Source organism: Myxocyprinus asiaticus, chromosome 11 (assembly GCF_019703515.2).
Source record: "Myxocyprinus asiaticus isolate MX2 ecotype Aquarium Trade chromosome 11, UBuf_Myxa_2, whole genome shotgun sequence".
Classification (NCBI taxonomy): Eukaryota; Metazoa; Chordata; class Actinopteri; order Cypriniformes; family Catostomidae; genus Myxocyprinus; species Myxocyprinus asiaticus.
The window spans coordinates 656,790-676,637 of NC_059354.1; the positions used below are offsets into that span (position 1 = coordinate 656,790).

General features: G+C 43.7%; 1 protein-coding gene across 1 annotated transcript in view; it reads right to left on the bottom strand.

The window, feature by feature from the left end:
• The window catches only part of si:dkey-11f4.7 (piezo-type mechanosensitive ion channel component 2), a 648,587-nt gene that overhangs the window by 186,481 nt on the left and 442,258 nt on the right, over positions 1-19,848 (bottom strand). Inside the window, 4 exon segments of the mRNA XM_051709767.1 lie at positions 881-1,139; positions 3,491-3,685; positions 3,830-3,967; positions 11,729-11,928. Coding sequence (XP_051565727.1) covers positions 881-1,139; positions 3,491-3,685; positions 3,830-3,967; positions 11,729-11,928 — 792 coding nt within the window.

Below are 19,848 nucleotides of genomic sequence, written 5' to 3' on the forward strand. Positions count from 1 at the left end.
CTACTATGATGGACTTCACATAGGATGAACTATTGCCAACTCTAGCCGTAAGACATGGGATACGCCACTGGCCACTGCCTGAACCTTGAACTTAGGATGGAATTTTTCAAAATGAACCTCCACAAGCTTGAACCTCAGACTACAAGCCTTGTAGAGTACAAAACTACAAGCCTGAACCTCACCTCTACCAGCATCATCTTGGTCATAGGATAGACTACATTCACTTAAAATGGAATACATACAGTAGACAATAAATGAATGCCAAATAAAGCCTTCATCAGCCAAATAACAAAGGACACTGAATCGAAGTGCACTTCCCCAGCTAATTCAGGATGGACTTCAAAGACATTAGTCATTAATCTTGCAGTTCATAAGTTTTTAAAAAAAAAAAAATCCCTTTTATTTAAACAATGGCCAACAACATCTACTAAGTTAACTTACATAAAACAAGACTTGTGCTACACATAGATAACTATTATTGCCATTATATTCATGATGTTTAGCCAGAGGGGAACTGACCCCCAATAACTTGACTTGACCAAGTGCACATTGCATCGAAATAAATGCAAACACTGCGAGTTAAGATTTACATAATTACCACAATTTTGTATTTGATTTACAGGGTTTAGGCATTGAGCAACCCAGTCTCACAGCTCTGCATCTAAAAAATAACATTTTCAATGCAAGGTTTAAAAAATCATTGGCCTAATTCATGCTTCTCTTTGTTAGGGAGAGGGGAATGGCCTGGGGTCAGGGATGAAATTGGGGGGTGTTCATCCAAAAAAGGTTGAGAACCACTGGGTTAGATTGAGAATATATTATGGGTCAATTCTGTTGGTCAGTTATGTTAAACATCAGCAGTGGTTATGGAGATGTTCACCTGAGTGTAGATGATGGCGGTCATCCAGAAACGTTTGGTGGGTCGCGGCACAGACAGCATAGCCCACAGGAAGATGAGCATGGGCAGGAGGAGTGTGAGCAGAGAGGCCGACACCATGTGATTCAATATTATCACAAAATAACAGAACATCTCAGACTGTGACTCCATTGTGCTGTAGAGAGTGAAGATCAAACGCACTGCAAGAGGTAATGAAGAGTAAAAACGCTCAGACTCCTCCAGCTCTGGAATATCAAACATCCTGAATGGAGGGAAAAATAGACCTTTTAAACATGTGCCTGGTATGTCTTTGTGTGCTAATACACTGTGATACAGTGTATTAGGAGTATAAGCACAAATTTCATCACTGAGATATGGTGCATGTTGTTTAGAGTAAGTTAAGGTTAAAATATAGAAACCCGGAAAGCTAATTGGCCAAGGGTTCCCTCTGAATTTTCCTAAGGGTTTTTCTAATGGCAGTTTTGGATTTAAGAGTAAAATAGGTCTGTGGCAAACATTACTTGAAGATACCTCATTTTGTTCTAGAAAATAAATTACAGTCATTCCTCCAATTCAAATTATTATATATATACAGTTATGCTCAAAAGTGTGCATACCCTTGGAGAATTGGTAATATATGTACCATTTTTAAAGAAAACATGAGTGAACAGGCAAAACACATTTCTTTTATTTCTTATGGAATTCATATTCAACTGTAGGTTATAACAGAACGGCACAATCATAAAACAAAACATGGCAACAAAGAAAAAAATGAAATGACCCCTGTTCAAAAGTCTGCATACCCTTAGTTCTTAATACCGTGTATTGCCCCCTTTAGCATCAATTACAGCATGCAGTCTTTCGTAATAGTTGTCTATGAGGCCCAAAATTCTTGCAGGTGGTATAGCTGCCCATTCGTCTTGGCAAAATGCCTCCAGGTCATGCAAAGTCTTTGGTCATCTTGCATGAACTGCATGTTTGAGATCTCCCCAGAGTGGCTTGATGATATTAAGGTCAGGAGACTGTGATGGCCACTCCAGAACCTTCACCTTTTTCTGCTGTAACCACTGGAGGGTCAACTTGTCCTTGTGCTTAGGGTCATTGTCGTGCTAGATAGTCCAAAAGCGTCCCATGCGCAGCTTTCGTGCAGAAGAATCCAAATTGTCTACCAATATTTTCTGATAACATGCTGCATTCATCTTGCCATCAATTGTCACAAGATTCCCCATGCCTTTAGAGCTTACACACCCCCAAAACATCAGTAAGCCACCACCATACTTCACCGTGGGGATGGTATTCTTTTCACTATAAGCCTTGTTGACCCCTCTCCAAACAAAGCTCTATTTTGGTCTCGTCACTCCAAATTACAGTGTGCCAGAAGCTGTGAGGTGTGTCAAGGTGTTGTCGGGCATATTGTAACCAGGCTTTTTTGTGGCATTGGCGCAGTAAAGGCTTCTTTCTGGCAACTCAAACATGCAGCTCTGTTTTGTTCAAGTATCATCATATTGTGCACCTTGAAACAACCAAACCGTCTTTTTCCAGAGCAGCCTGTATTTCTCCTGAGGTTACCTGAGGGTTTTTCTTTGTATCCTGAACAATTCTTCTGGCACTTATGGCTGAAATGTTTCTTGGTCTACCTGACCTTGGCTTGGTATCAAGAGATCCCCGAATTTTCCACTTCTTAATAAGTGATTGAACAGTACAGACTGGCATTTTCAAGGCTTTGGATATCTTTTTATATCCTTTTCCATCTTTATAAATTTCCATTACCTTGTTACGCAGGTCTTTTGACAGTTCTTTTCTGCTCCCTATGGCTCAGTATTTAGCCTGCTCAGTGCATCCACGTGAGAGCTAACAAACTCATTGACTATTTATACACAGAAAATAATTGCAATTTAAAAAGCCACAGGTGTGGGAAATAAACCTTTATTTGCCATTTAAACCTGTGTGTGTCACCTTGTGTGTCTGTAACAAGGCCAAACATTCAAGGGTATGTAAACTTTTGATCAGGGCCATTTGGGTGATTTCTGTTATCATTATGATTTAAAAAGGAGCCAAACAACTATGTGATAATAAATGGCTTCATATGATCACTATCCTTAAATAAAAGACAGTTTTTTTGCATGATCAGTCATATTTTCAAAATCAATGCCACAATTTCACAATTTCTGCCAGGGTATGCAAACTTTTGAGCACAACTGTGTATATATATATTATATATATATTGTCATGGACATGCAGCTCCTTCCTCCATTTAACTCACTACTGCTGAATTAATTTGAGAGTGATTGATCATTCACAAGCTGTTTGACACTCACTGAGGTCTGAACGCTCAATAATGTTCTGCTTTCACTATTTGACCAATGACAGTGAAAGCAAAGCCTCAAACCCTGCTGTCTGTATGCATGTGTGTGTGTGTGTGTGTGTGTGTGTTAGGGCTTGCACATCTACTTATTTTTATTAGTTGACTATAGTTAACGCAGCTGCACTAGGACAAAGTTTGTGGAAATTTCCTACTGGCATGTGTAGAACAAGCACAACTAAAATCATGCGATCCATGAATAGTCGACACAAACCAATATTCCAAACAAGCCTAAAGTGAGTGTGGCTCACTTGTTAAGCAGTAATTCACTGGCAGTAAGCACTCTGGTCTCTTGACTGAGTACTCTTGACTCTGGGATCTCGTCATGTTTCTCATCACACACATTATTCAGTCTCACACATTCCTGCTGTTCACTTCTCCAAACCTCTCTCATCTCATCAGCTTCTTCCTCACAATCCTTCAGATCTTTATTGTTGTCAGGATCTCTGTTGAAAAGAAATGATGAAACAATAACAGAAATCATACTGCATGAAACTGTCATTGTACAATCTCATTTCAGCATTACAAGAGAAGCTCTCAAGCGGTCACAGATAGGGCTGTTGTGTTATGTTGGGTGATGTGAGGTTTACTCTGACAGAACATCTCTATCTTCAGACATGGGATCAGTATGTGCAGATTCGAGGCAGATCTGAACAGCTTCAGATGGGGCGTCAAGGTCATCTTGAGTTGGCTGACGGCTCACTAAAAGAGTTTCATCTGTATGACAGCTGAAATACACAAACAGAACACAAACACACAGAGACACACACATTTCTCAACATATAATTTTACATTGTAATATGCAAAATGCCATGTAGGGACTTCCAAACTTCAAGTCATTTTTCAGTGAAAAACTTGACATCCATTGTGCATTCATGAGTGCATGAGACAAGCATTATAGATTTAGTTGTTTTTAGCGCTAAACAATATTTTCTCACAAACATGCGAGCCGCTGTGAATGAGATTTTCTTGGTGCTTATGAACGCACATCAGATGTCAAGATTTTCACTGAACTACTATCCCTCAAAGACCTAGCATATCAGAATTTCAACATTTGCTTAAAGCAATAAAAATGTCTAATATTCATTTAATATGGGTAAGCACTACACATACCAATAGCTGACACTCTGAACACATCTTTGTCCTGTGGTATTCATGGTATAATAACTAAAGGGTACAACAGGGCTAAAGGCTCTGCAGGGTAAAAGGCTACTTTAATATTATTTCCTCCCAAAACACTGAATAGCAAAAACGTCATGGTTACTTGTGTAACCTCCGTTCCCTGATGGAGGGAACGAGACGTTGTGTCGATGTAGTGACACTAGGGGTCACTCTTGGGAGCTGAGACACCTCTGGTCTTTGATAAAAGGCCAATAAAAATTGGCGAGTGGTATTTGCATGCCACTCCCCCAGACATACGGGTATAAAAGGAGCTGGTATGCAACCACTCATTCAGGTTTTATGCTGAGGAGCCGATATAAGGTCCGGCCATTTCAGCGGGTAGTTCAACGTTGTGGCATGAGGGACACAACGTCTCGTTCCCTCCATCGGGGAACGGAGGTTACACAAGTAACCATGACGTTCCCTATCTGTCACTCACTCGACATTGTGTCGATATAGTGACACTAGGGGTCCCTATACGAAACGCCACAACTGGCTGAACTGTGTTACGTGAACTGGCGGTGTGTGGTGGGCAGACTACTGTGTGCCTCATAGCCAGCACACCAGGTCGACACGTAACCTCTCCCAACATAGTTATGAGTATCGAATGGCCCTTTGGGGACAAGTCGACCACCCAAAAGTTAGAGACAGGCTAACCCAGTCGTGACCTCTTTTCCCCTTCTATTTTCCACTCCCTAAAAAAGAAGGGGGATTATCCGACTGGGCCGCCAGGTCTAGTCGGGGAGTGTCCCTCCCAAGGAGAAGACACCACGGAGACTGCACCTCGCCCAAAGAGAGGGGGGGATTTTTAAGTGGAAAAACACGTCACGTGTCTTTCCAACCATGTGGAAAGTCTTCAAGGTACATCCTACTCAATGGGGGAGGAGTTACTACAAACATGGAGACTGGGGAAGACGCAGTTTGCCAACAGGGAAACGAACTAGCGGAAGATATATATCGCATGGGGTTAGCCTTACAGGGAACCACCACATGCGGAGCACCTACCTCAAAACAGGACTCTTAGCACATGTACTGGGCTGGCAGCGAGTCTCTCCGAAAACTCGACTACCACAGGGCTCGGAGGAAGTCAACCAGGGAACAAAGTTTGTGAACACTACTTGGAATTATTGGTGCATGTCTTCAGTTTAAAAGGAGGTGGAAGGCACTAGGTGCAAGCAATACACCCGGCCGGCTATCCCAGGCTTATCTGCTTGTATTGCGTGCCACTACCTGGGACGAAACCGGTTCCACCCGGAGATTGTAGAACCTTGCAAATGTGTTGGGTGTTGCCCAGCCTGCTGCTCTGCAAATGTTTGTTGGAGAGGCACCCCTGGCCAGGGCCCAGGAGGCCACTACACCCCTGGTAGAATGGGCTCGTAGCCCTATCGGGGGCGGTATGTCCTGGGCATGATATGCCATAGTTATGGCGTCAATGAGCCAGTGGGCGATCCTCTGCTTGGAGATAGCGCTTCCTTTCCGCTGTGCACCAGAGCAGACAAAGAGCTGCTCAGAGACCCTAAAGCTCTATGTGCGATCCAAATAGATGCGTAAAGTGCGCACCGGACACAGCAACGACAGGGCTGGGTCTGCCTCCTCCTGGGGCAGCGCTTGCAGGTTCACCACCTGGTCCCTAAAAGGGGTCGTGGGAACCTTGGGCACATAGCCCGGTCGGGGTCTCAGGATCACGTGAGAGTAGCCCGGACCAAACTCCAGGCACGTTTCGCTGACAGAGAACGCTTGCATGTCACCTACCCTCTTGATGGAAGTGAGCGTAGTCAGGAGGGCAGTCTTCAAGAAGAGTGCCTTAAGCTTGGCTGACTGCAAAGAGAGCTCTCTGTAGACCCTGAAGAACTACAGAGAGGTCCCATGAGGGAACGAGGTGCAGTCTGGGGGGATTCAGCCTCCTGGCGCCTCTTAGAAACCCGATGATCAGGTCGTGCTTCCCTAAGGACTTACCATCACCTGCGTTGTGGTGTGTTGCTATGGTGGCAATGTACACCTTCAAGGTAGAAGGGGACAGCCACCCTTCCAACCTCTCCTGCAGGAAGGAAGCACTGATCGACTACGCATCTCTGGGGGTCTTCCCGTCGGGAAGAACACCACTTAGCGAACAGTCGCCACTTAAAGGCATACAGGCACCTCGTAGAGGGGGCCCTAGCCTTAGTGATCATGTCTACCACCGCGTCCTGTCAAGGGGCCAGACATGGAGATTCCAGAGGTCTGGTCGCGGGTGCCAGATGGTGCCCCGTTCCTGAGAAAAAGGTCCTTCCTCAGGGGAATTCACCGGGGGGGGGGCTGTCGCGAGGAGCGTGTGGTCCGAGAACCACATCTGGGTAGGCCAGTAGGGTGCTACCAGGACGACCTGCTCCTCGTCCTCCCTGACCTTGCACAGGGTCGTGGGCCCGTCCACAAGCCAGCGGCTACATGCCCATTGCAAACAGCGCCCCAGCCCGTTTTGGAGACCAGTTCTAGGGGAAAACCTGCCCATAGAAACGAGAGGTCAGTCCAAGGGCTGAAAAGACGGTGACAGACCGGCATGATGAATATGCCCATCTCAGGACTCAAGTTTGAAGTGGTCTCATATGCATCAACCCGAGCGGGGTGGCCACCGCTGAGGATGCCATATTCCCCAGGAGCCTCTGAAAATGTTTCAGTGGAACCGCTGTTTTCTGTTTGAATGCCTTCAAACAGACCAATACCGACTGGGCGTGCTCATTCATGAGGCATGCTGTCAAAGAGACTGAGTCCAACTCCAAACCAAGAAAAGAGATGCTCTGAACCGGGAGGAGCTTGCTCTTTTCCCAGTTGACCCGAAGCCCTAGTCGGCTGAGGTGTGAGAGCACCAAGTCCCTGTGTGTGCACAACATGTCGAGAGTGAGCTAAGATTAGCCAGTTGAGAATGTGAATGCCCACCTCCCTTAGCGGGGCAAAGGCTGCCTCTGCGACCTTCGTGAAGATGCGAGGAGATAGGGACAGGCCGAAAGGGAGGACCTTGTTCTGATATGCCTGACTCTCGAATGCAAACTTCAGGAAGGGTCTGTGTCGAGGGAGGATCGAGATGTGGAAGTACGCGTCATTCAGGTCTACCGCCGCGAACCAATCTTGATGCCGGATGCTCGCCAGAATGCGTTTTTGCATCCACATCTTTAATGGGAGTCTGTGTAAAGCCCGGTTCAATACTCACAGGTCCAAGATTGGCTGCAACCCACCGCCTTTTTTCAGTACGAAGAAGTAGGGGCTGTAAAACCGCTTCTCCATCTCGGCCAGAGGGACAGTTTCTATCGCGTCCTTCCGTAGGAGGGTAGCGATCTCCGTGCAGGGTAGCAGCGTTTTCATCCTTCACCAAGGTGAAGTGGACACCGCTGAACCTGGGCGGATGCCTGGCGAACTAAATCGCATAGCCAAGTCGGACGGTCTGGACCAGCCATCGTGATGGACTGGAAAGCGCAAGCCATGCGTTCAAGTTCCGCGCAAGGGGGACCAAAGGGACAACGTCATCGGACGTACCGGCAGGTGGGGCCTCGCGGCGGGGTGGAGCTTGAGGTGCCACACCATGTCGTGGCCGTGCTGAGTCTAAGGACATCGAAGCACTTACCTGGCTCGTTGTGACCACCCCCGGAACAGCCTGGGATGGGGGAGGAAGAGGCCTGTCCTCGTGACCGGGGGCGGATTTGTGCCTCAGCTGGGCGCTCAGGAGCGGGAGACCACCGCTGGAGTGCCAAACATGCCAAATAGAGTGGTGGACGGTGGTTGGATGAAGGCCGTGCACTCCGGATACGTGACCCAGGGAACAAGGAAACCGCTCTCGAGTACTGCAGCCACTTGGGCATGCAGCACAATTAAATGCAAAGGTAACAAAAAGATGGAGAGGTCTGCTTACCAGCTCCAGAGCAGCGGGTTTCGTCGTCCCTGGGTCGCCCATCTCAAGGGCACTTTGAAGCCTTTCACATCAGCCGGCAGGGGCTTCGGGTCAATTGGGAAAAAACAAGCTCTCCCTGGTTCAGAGCATCTCTTTTCTCGGCTTGGAGTTGGACTCAGTCTCGATGACGGCACGCCTCACAAACGAGCGCGCACAGTCGGTGCTGAACTGTCTGAAGGTGTTCAGGGATTCCCCTAGAACAGGTCTCCAGGCGCCGTACAATGGACGACGGACACCTCCAAGACGGGCTAGGGTGCCGTATGCGACGGAAACCTCCAAGACGGGCTAGGGTGCCGTATGCGACGGACACCTCCAAGACGGGCTAGGGTGCCGTATGCAATGGGCACGCAGCCGCCGGCTCCTGGACGTGCCCACCGCTATGTTGGCACATCAACTGCCTCGAGTTGTTTGCAGTACTGCTTGCCCTGCAGAGGCTTTGGCCGTTCAGACAGACAACACGGCAATGGTGGCATACGTCAATCGCCAAGGTGGCCTACGCTCCCGTTGCATGTCACAACTCGCCAGCCGTCTCCTCCTCTGGAGTCAGCAGCGCCTCAAGTCACTGCGAGCAACTCACATCCCGGGCGACCTCAACATTGCAGCGGACGTGCTGTCACGACAGGTTACGCTCAGGGGAGAGTGGAGACTCCACCTTATTTGGAGTCGATTCGGGCAGGCACAGGTAGACCTGTTTGCTTCCTGGGAAACCTTCCATTGCTCGCTTTGGTATGCCCTGACCGAGACACCCCTCGGCATAGACGTGCTGGCACACAGCTGGCCACCAGGACTACACAAATATACATTTCCCCCAGTGAGCCTACTTGCACAGACCCTGTGCAAGGTCAGGGAGGACGAGGAGCAGGTCATCCTGGTAGCACCCTACCCAGACATGGTACTCGGACCTCACGCTCCTTACGACAGCCCCCCCGGCGAATTCCCCTAAGGAAGGACCTTCTTTCTCAGGGACGGGGCACCATCTGTCACCCACAACCAGACCTCTGGAATCTCCATGTCTGGCCACTGGACAGGACGTGGAACCCTTAAGTGGCCTATGACCCGCGGTGGTAGACACAATCACTCAGGCTAGGGCTCCCTCTACAAGGTGCCTGTATGCCTTGAAGTGGCATCTGTTCACTAAGTGGTGTTCTTCCCGACGCGAAGACCCCCAGAGATGCGCAGTCAGATAGATGCTATCCTTCCTGCAGGAGAGGTTGGAGGGGCAGCTGTCCCCCTCCACCTTGAAGGTGTATGTAGCTATAGCGGCTCACCATGACACAGTGGACGGTAAGTCCTTAGGAAAGCACGACCTGATCATCAGGTTCCTGAGAGGCACTAGGAGGTTGAATCCCTCCAGACCGTGTCTCATTCCGGGGTCTACGGGGAGCCCCCTTTGAGCCCCTGGTGTCAGCCGAGCTTAAGGCACTCTCTCTCAAGACTGCCCTCCTGACTGAGCTCACTTCCATCAAGAGGGTAGGGGACCTGCAAGCGTTCTCTGTCAGCGAAACGTGCCAGGAGTTCGGTCTGGGCTAATCTTACATGATCATGAGACCCTGACTGGGGTATGTGCCCAAGGTTCCCACGACCCCATTTAGGGACCAGGTGGTGAACCTGCAAGCACTGCGCTAGGAGGAGGCAGACCCAGCCTTGGCATTGCTGTGTCCAGTGCACGCTTTACACAACTACTTGGATCGCACGCAGAGCTTTAGAAACTCCGAGCAGCTCTTTGTCTGCTTTGGTGGACAGCAGAAAGGAAGTGCTGTCTCCAAGCAGAGGATCGCCCATTGGGTCATTGACGCCATCGTGATGGCATATCACGCTCAGCACGTGCCGCCCCCGTGGGGCTACAAGCCCATTCTACTAGGAGTGTGGCGGCCTCCTGGGCCCTGACCAATGGCGCCTCTCTAACAGATATTTGCAGAGCAGCAGGCTGGGCAACACTTAACACCTTTGCAATCTCTACAATCTCCAGGTTGAGCCGGTTTCGTCCTGTGTTTTGTCAGGTACAAACAGGTAATTTCCGTGACAGCTGGCCAGGTGTACCGCTTGCGCCTAGTGCCTTTCCCTCCTTTGAGGTTCACAAAATGGTGATCCCTGGATGACTTTCCTCCTTAGCCCTGTGGCAGACGAGTTTGCGGAGAAACTCGCTGCCGGCCCAGTACATGTGCTAACTAAGCCCTGTACTGAGGTAGGTGCTCCACATGTGATTCGTTCCCCATAGGTGACCTCATGTGATATTTTCCGCTAAATCATTTCCCTGTTGGTAAACTGCATCTTCCTTGGGCAGAGGTTCCTCTGGCCACGGTAACCGTGTTTGTAGAAACTCCTCCTCTCTCAGGTAGGACCTACCATGGGACTTCTCCACATGACATACTTCTAACAAGACTTGGTAAGATCATGTGACGTATTTCCACTCAAAATACCCCCCCTCCCCCCTTGGCGGGGTGTGGTCTCCACGGTGTCTTCCCCTTCGGAGTGACACCCCCCAATGTAGACATCAATGGTCCCCAGTCGGTTAACAAATTCCACTCTTTTTTGGGGAGAAAAAAAAAAGAGGAAAAGAGGCCACGACTGGGCTAGCCCGTCCCTATTTTTTGGGCAGTCGACTTGTTTCCGAAGTACCGTTCGACACTCATAAGAGCATTGGGGGAGGTTACGTGATGGCCTGGTGTGCTGGCTACGAGGCACACACCGGTCTGACCGTCTCGCACCGCCAGTCCACGTAACACAGTTCAGCTTATTGTGGCGTTTCGTATAGGGACCCCTAGCATCACTACATCGACACAACGTAGAGTGAGTGAGAGATAGGGAACGTCCTGGTTACTTTCGTAACCTCTGTTCCCTGATGGAGGGAACGAGATATTGTGTCCCTCTTGACACAACGCTGAACTACCCACTGAAATGGCCGGGACCTTGTCTCGGCTCCTCAGCACAAAACCTGAATGAGTGGTTGCATACCAGCTCCAATTCCCATTGGCCTTTTTTCAAAGATCAGGGGTGTTTGGGGCTCCCAAGAGTGACCCATAGTGCCACTACATTGACACAATGTCTCGTTCCCTCCATCAGGGAACGGAGGTTATGAAAGTAACCAGGACGTTATAATACTTTTGGTTCCTTTTTAAGCTTTAATGTGAGTCAACTGACAATGTATTAAACAGACTGACTAGGGTACTCATTAAGAATTATCCTTTTGTATTCCACCTAAGAAAGAAAGTCATGTGGTTTTGGAACAACTTGAGGGTAAATCGCTTTTGACAAAAGTTTTATTTTTGGGTGAACTAATCCTTTAAAATTCGTGGTTGAAAATTGAATAATTAATCAACACAAAACTTTGTTTTTTTTTTATGCCAGCCCACCCCTTTCTCACATTTTCAATGCCATCCTTGCAAATGTTACAATGCTTTTAGCATACCTGGAAAGGCTGCTGCCCCATGAGTGGGCATTGTTGAGTTTGGCATAGCCGCATATGTGGCTACTCCTGGGCAGAGGTGAGCAGCTCACTGTTTCCTGGATCTGCTGGTTGGTCTTGTCATCCAGTAACATCTCTGTGTCTTGTCTAGAGATCCAGTTTTTGTAGAAATGGTGAATACTATCAGGCGTGACATCCCTGCCCTGATCACAGAGAAGGATCAGTTTAACATTATAAGCTGTTTTAGTAAAAAAAAAGAAAAAAAAAAAAGAAAAAAAAAATGTAAATGCTCCTACTTAAATCACAATAAAAAATCATCTTAAAATCATATGCATGTGAATGAGCACATTAACTCTACCTTCAGAAAGAATTGTCGTTCCATTGTAATTTCATTTTCCACTAAATTATGTATTCTGAATCCCTAAAGGACACTCTCATAGCCTAAAATGTGTAGTACATGCATGCATCATGCTCACCTCATAGGCCACATGACAGGGAGTTCCCCATACAATGCCATATTATCCTTATAACTTCCATATAAAGCATGAATACCATTTTAACTGATGGAACATGTGGTAAATACATAAATTATTTCAGTAAAATATGGTTTGTCTATATTTTCCAAATTCAAGGCTTTTGTATTTTTTAAATGTTTAGAAAGTTGTTATAGAAAAGACAGAGCTGTCACTGCAGCTATTATTTGCTACATGCTGAAGATTTCTGCCTTATTTTATTAATGGAATCCACATGAGTCATAATAATGATTTAAAGTTTTTTATACTGTATGCAGTAGATTATGTAAATCTGTAATGTATACATTCTGCATATGCACAAGATGTGTGGTGCTAATGCTACACATGGCCATATTATACAGCCGTTATTGTCTTTTATTGTATTTTATTATTCATTTGGTAAAAAAAAAAAAGAGAGATTTTGGTGGCATCCCCTCGATTCCACCCTTAACTCGAGCCCTGCATATGCCTGCTGTTGCTACCGATTACACAGCTTTTTAGTATTTTAGATAAATATCTTGTTCTTCAGACAAGAGGTTTGTATTGTTTGGGGTGGGGTGGGTGTCGTTGTAGCACTGACACATTTTAATAGTATGAGAATAGTTTACAATCCTTAAAACAAAGCTATACTCTAGTGCTCTTTGTAAGTGTGCATTAAAATTTGAAACTATATACAGCTGAATGAAATTTTTTTGAGTGTCTGTATGTATAATTCAGTTTAGACAGCTGGCTAGATTGTTTAGTGTCCACTGTGTGTTGTGAGTGAGGGCATGGATGCAGCACCTCCCACCCAATCATTTGTATTAGGGCTGGGCGATATGTAAAAAATATTTGAGCGATAATTGATACGATTACACCGTAAACCCCCTGCCTAGGGTCTGCTAATTTTTTTTGCTTTATTGATTTTGCTTTAAAAATGTTAATTTATAAAAAAAAAAAAAAAAAAAAAAAATACATTTCTAAATTCAATTGCACTTTAAACTAAATGGAAAAAAAAAAAAACATAAAAAAAAAAAATGAAAATAAATAACGAAGTGATCAAAAAAATTGTATTTAACCACCTCCCCAAATCCAAACATATACCGTCTCCATTTGCCATCACGCAAGCATCTGTCCACAACAAAAAATTTTAAATTACTAATAGCCTACAGATTAAGAACTAAAGACAATTATAGATGTAAAGACAATAATAATCAAAATAAATAAGCCTAATAAATTCCCTTGTGTTCCAAAAATAATGCTGCCAAATGTGTTCTTATCGAATTTGTGTTTGTACTGCATTTTGCTAATACAGTAAATGCTGCCAAATGAAAATAAAATAAAACTCAATTTTAGGTTCAAGGTGAACATGTCTTGCATTACTTTATGATTTAATCACTTTCGTCTTTATTTATTTAATACAAAGATATATATTACTGAACCCGCAGAGTTGCGTTCATAATGCATGTTACCTGTGTGGAAATAAAGCGAATTAAACTCACAGCACCTCCCGAGATGATCGGAGATAATTTGCAGCATTCTCAAAGAGGACATTATTCTTGCAAACAGTTTCAGACGAAAAAGCAGAGAAAAAAAAAAAGAGTGAAAACTCTTTACATGCACTTGTTCCACATGACAGGCTTGCGCTGCATGCAAACGGTGAATCAGGTGAATTTTTTAGCTTTACTGATTTTGCTTTAAACTTTTTTATACATTTATTGAAATACAAAAAATATAAACAAAAAGACATTTCTAAATTCAATTGCACTTTAAATGAAAATAGCAATAAAATAACGAAGTGATCAAAAAATCTTATTAAACCACCTCCCCAAATCCAAACATTTATCATCTCCAATGGCTCCATTTACATCCGCAATGCATGCCAACCATGAGGATGTAGGGCTTTACTGGTTGTTTAGATCAGTGTTACTATCAGAAATAATTAATAATTATTTATTTAGTTATTAATTCATATTTAAATTAAATAATTGAATCTAACTCATTAAAACCTCATATGGGGCTCCAGTAAATGTAGTGTGCCATGTTAATGGCACGCTACATGTTTAATATTAATTATTAAAATTAATAGAACATTGATGAGAATCAATGTTAGTTTTTTTTAATCCTTTAAATCAACAATTATCAAAGATAATCGTTAATTGTTAACATCGATGAAGCATTAATTAAAATTAACACTAGCTTATTGATCATTCAAATTCAACAATCATCAAAGATAATTATCAATTATCAAAAATCAACAGAATATTAATAAGGATTAACATTGACGGGGCACCACCCTGGAATCAGGGACTAATAACCAGATAGTAAAACAGTCTCAATATTAGATTGTTTTCTTAGGAAAATCGACATCCAAAACATATAGATTTTCGGGAAAAAAAACAATGAATGAAGGTCTGAATACGAGCACTGACATCCCATCAGCATGACACAGGCGTATGCAAAACAAACCAAAACACTTCTCTTTGTAATATAAACAAAGTTTATTTATGCAGAAATATCAATTAATAATTAATACAATGCAGTCAATAAACTTCCGGCTTACAACTACAAACTAAACAGTGATATGATTAGATATGGAAATAAAAATAATCCTATAACACATAAGGTGTGTGTGTGACAGTGTGTGTGTGTGTGTGTACGGAGGGACGTGCACAAAATGGCGGACGTGACTCTTGTGGGGAGTATGTCTCATGAGACTTCCGGCCAGGGAATATGACCGCGAATGGGGGCAGCGAGAAACCAGTCAATGGCATCTAACAGTTACCGTGTGTATCCGCTTGTACGATAGCTTAGGGACAAAGCTGGGCTTTAGCATTAAGCTATCTAGGAGCCAAACATGTGTGCCAGAATGTTTGTGAGGGGTTGCGTGCGTGTGTGTGTTTAGTACGAGAGAGAGAGAAGTGACAGCCCTAAAGCCGATTTCGCGATCGTGGGAGAGAAAGCAGCTGTTAGTTCATTGCTCAGCGACGCGGTGGACGGCTCGTAAACAGTCCTGCGTACTTTGACTCTTTAATGGATGAATTCAGTTTACCGGTCTCACCCGCGATGGCGAAATTGCACAACAGTCCAATTTGGTTGGACCACAATACAGCAAAACAAATTTGTGATAATTAATACCCTGAGTATTAATAATGAGCGGACATGGCAGTCTGTAAACTGTACAAGCAAAAACCTTGAAACACAAGAATAACACACTATAATATTCTATCTCTGCCCAGACGTAATCCTCTTACTTGAATCGCATGAGGACACAGCTAGAATGTGTTTTCCTCCGTGCTTTAACTCTGACCCGGTTCCTTGAGGTTCGGGTGATGACGGGAGGCCGTTTCCTCGCTCTGTCGGTGGGCGGTACGGCTGTTGATTCTCGGCGGGCTGGCGGAGAACTCAGAAATGTCGACTTGATTGAAGATGGAAGAGAAATCTTTAATCTCTTCACTTCTGTAGGCAAACGGGTGAAGATGCGAATTACTCGGCGGTCTCCTTCGGATACGTTAGAGTGTTCAGTTGAACACAGAGTAATCTCAACTCATCCAGCGAGATGGAGATTGTATGGCCACAGTTTCAAGTCGGACATTACTTCCTTGTGCCACGAGGTTGCACCTGAGAGCAGCGATGAACTGCATCTATACAGGACGAACAAAGTTACTGGAAGCAAATCCAGGAAGCATTTCAGAGGTATTTCTACTCCTGATGATGTCATGGTTTGAGGTGCGTTCTGTTGTGTGCCTCATCCAATAGGAGTTGAGAGTTCGATCCTTTGGTGAGCAAGGCTTCATGGGATTTGTAGTCTGTTTTGGACTCCCTTTGTTTGATTTTGGCGCAATTTTTATCAGTATAATTTACGACTTGGAATGTGGGGGCTTGAGTTAGGTTTTTACGACTGTGTTAGGCCTGCCTTTGTCTTCTATCTGAATACATGAGGCCCAACAAGGAAATAAAGCACATGTAACGTCTGTGTAAGATCAGTGATGGCTAATTACACTTTGTTTAAAAAAAAAACCCTTTTAGCCTTTTGACATTTGCATATAAATTACTGACCTGGCCTCCACGTTTACATTTATATGGGTGCTAAATTGCAGATGGTCTTTATCACTATCAAAAGGACGCTAAAACAGGTCGCCTCTGGAGTGTCTCCATCAAGCTTCAAACACATTCCACAGAAAGGGGGGTGACCCCCGTGCCAGGCACCAGAGCAGTTGTCTGTCTCCAGTAATTCCAATACACGTCACACACACACCTAAAGACATTATCTCTATTTAGGCCATGGTAAGCAGTTATAAATGTATCTGCTATATGCATGTGTTGTATGTATATTCCCCTATTATATTAACTTAGTTAAAACCCTTTACTTGTATTAGTTAGACGTTAAATGCCTATATTCAAGTGTATGAGTGTATCTCTGCTTTAATATCGTCTGGAGGTTACCTTCTTGGTATCAAAATGATCTTCTCTTTATTTCTCACACAATAATGTACACCATGTGATCGTGAAACGCATCGAACAATTCTTACTATGTTTTGAATTAAAAGCTGCACTAGCGGTCCTGATCAGCAATAAAATGCGAATGGGCCATAAACGGAGACAAAGGATGTCTCTCCCGCTCAAAATGCATGCCTCTGATTGGCCACTCCACCCACAAAATGGGTGCGGCAATGAACTATTAAAACTCCAGAACGCAGACTAATCATCGCTCAAAACTCTTCTTCTTGAGGCCAACACACTCCAAAACTCTCCTCTTGAGTTTAACCTTCTGGCAGTGTTTACCTTCAAGTAACTTTGTGGATTTGCTGTGGACTTCTTCAACTCACTCCTAAAGAAATCGTCGAGAACCTCGTCTACCGCATCAAGACTCTTATTCAGCAACAAACCAATGCAAGTAACCATTTACAACTGATTAGATGAGCATTTAAGTTTGAACCCCTTTTAAGGTGAATTGTGCCTCTGATGATTCTCATTTAAGTTGTGGTTAATTGATGTGAAATACTGCCATTCTTTGCTCTTCTCTCTCCTTTCCTTACTTTCCTTCATTCTATATATGTATGTTTTGCTTAGTTTGTTTGTATGTTAGTTATAGTTTCATTTATTAAATCCCTTATATTCACAATTGATTGTCTCTGTGTTCCGCTCACAATTCAAAGTCACTGAATGTTGCTCCTTGCTACATGCTAAACTACTGCTAGCACTGTATAAGTAGGAAGGCTATTCTTCCTTGGCCAGGAAAGTAATCTTCCTAGAATTGATGAATAATTAAATTGTCTGCTCGGTGGACGGACAGATCAAGTAGTTGTAATATCGATTCTGCTACAGTTAATTCTAAGACCTAATCTAAATATTTATTATTAATTATAACCAGTTATAATTAATTATAAATAATTCCCTTTTTAAGCTAATTTGCTACACACATTAAACTCACAGCAACTCCCGTGATGATCAGAGATAATTTGCAGCATTCCCATAGACAGAGAGAAAAAAAAAAAAAAAAAACTGCAAGCCGACATGCGCTTGTTTCACATGACAGGTTCCTGCTGCACACCTCTGAACGAACAGTGAATCAGACACAAGCATTGACGGCTTTTCTTTTGTCTGTTCTTAGAAATACAATAAAGTGTGTTACTTCAAGCATGTGTCTTTGTGTCTAAGAGCATTTCTTGTCATGTGTCAGTCTGAGACGTTTTTACAGGTCACCCGCCTGTTGCAGGTAGATGAGCAAAATTACCCTTGCATGAAATACATTTGGACAGGAGCTTGTGAACTGGATTCAGCCTCGTTGTATTTTGTGGGTGCCAGGTGCTAGTTTCACACCCTGGCCACTGTTTAATATATTTGCCAGCTTCTCAGATCCATGGTTTTGCCATTTCCCGATATTGTCGATCATCATCTGTTTGCAATCGGCATAGGAATCTTTGTAAGACATCGTTGACATCCGATAACATCGTCATATTGCCCAGCCCTAATTCGCATAATCTGCAGGGACGTGCACAGGGGGGTGGCTACAGTGGCACAAGCCACTCCACCTTTGCACCCCTGGAGAAAGTAATTTAATTTGCATATATTCATTTTTTGCAGACACTTTTTATTCACTACGTCAAAGCAATTTATATATAATGTATAGAACACTGACTGCATGATTTTTAGTTTGTTGGTTTATTTAGAAAAACATCTCTGTTTTGCAGGATAGCGGATCAGGAGCATAAATATATTTCAGACTAGGCCAGTTGGGCCAGTGCCCAGGGGCCCTTGAAAACCAGGTCCCAGTGGGGGCCCTGGGCTACAAAGTCTCACGGCTCTTCAGCTCTGAAAACAAATGTTTACAGTATATAAGCATAAACATGTTGGCCCCACAGCCTATACAAGGGCCCTGTGAGCCCCTGGCCTCCATGTTTCTAATTTAAAAATTTTGAGCCACTCCAAGTTTTATTCTTTAGGTGCTGATGATCAAAACATTCATTATAATATTCATTGCTATGACAACATGCTTATACATTGCAAAATAAAATTACATAAAAAATAATAATAATAATAATAACGACCTAGGTGGTTGGAAAAAATAAGACATTGATATTATATTTTCACACAAAAGTATTAATTAAACTAAATACGTAAAGTTTGTCACTTTGTCAAGACAAACTAAAATGTTGGTTTGACAAAACCTTGTCTGAAAGTTTAAAATATTTGTAATGCTTGAAGTTACACATTTTTACAGGTCATACAGTCAGAAAAAACACAGTAGCATTCCTGAACAAACTCAGCTCATTTGAACATTCAGTGAATAATGTATTCTAAGGGATTTTCGGCCACTTTGTAAGCATAAATGATGCCTTTGCAGGGCACTTCCTTGGAAGAATATTAATGGTAGCCAAACTGTAGGGTCATTCCAAACAGAATTTCAAATAAAATAAAATGTCCACTATTTTTGACCCTTACAACTTTCAGCCCTCCAAAGCACTCACAGTGGAGGGTAAAGTCTTTGAAGGGTATAGGGTACAGAGATGTTAACCATCTTTTTTTTTTTTTTTTTTTTTTTTGTCATTAAGATTTTTATTGATTCCCAAATAAATACAATATAAAGCAAAATAATGTATTACAAAATAAAGCACACCATAAATGAACAGAATTAACAATTTTCCCCTTTTAACCCCCATTAATTCCACATCCCCCTCCCACCCCAACCCCAATGAGAAAATGGGTGAATGTGTCTTTTCGTTCACATAAAGTCAGAAAAAAACAACATATGAATCCAAATTAACATGTATTTATACTAAAGTAATACAAAATTGACTACAAAAGATTTAGAAGTGAGTAGTTTTTTGAGATTTGCGTTTATACTGTAAATCACTTTCACGAATCAGCGCCCAAACGTAGTCTCCCATCATGTTCTCGTTATACTATCCTTGGTAGCGGCATTCAAAGTCCAGTATATCCTGATGGAAGTGCTTGCCTTGCTCCTTCGAGTACGCTCCTATGTTCTCCTTGAATTAATCAAGATGAGCATCTCGGAGGAGCAAGGCGAATAATAGCCAATTTCTATTCTTTTGAGGCATAAGCAATCAGGAAATAACACTTACTACCCAGGAACAAAAATTGTGTTACAGCAATCATTACACTAGTTTG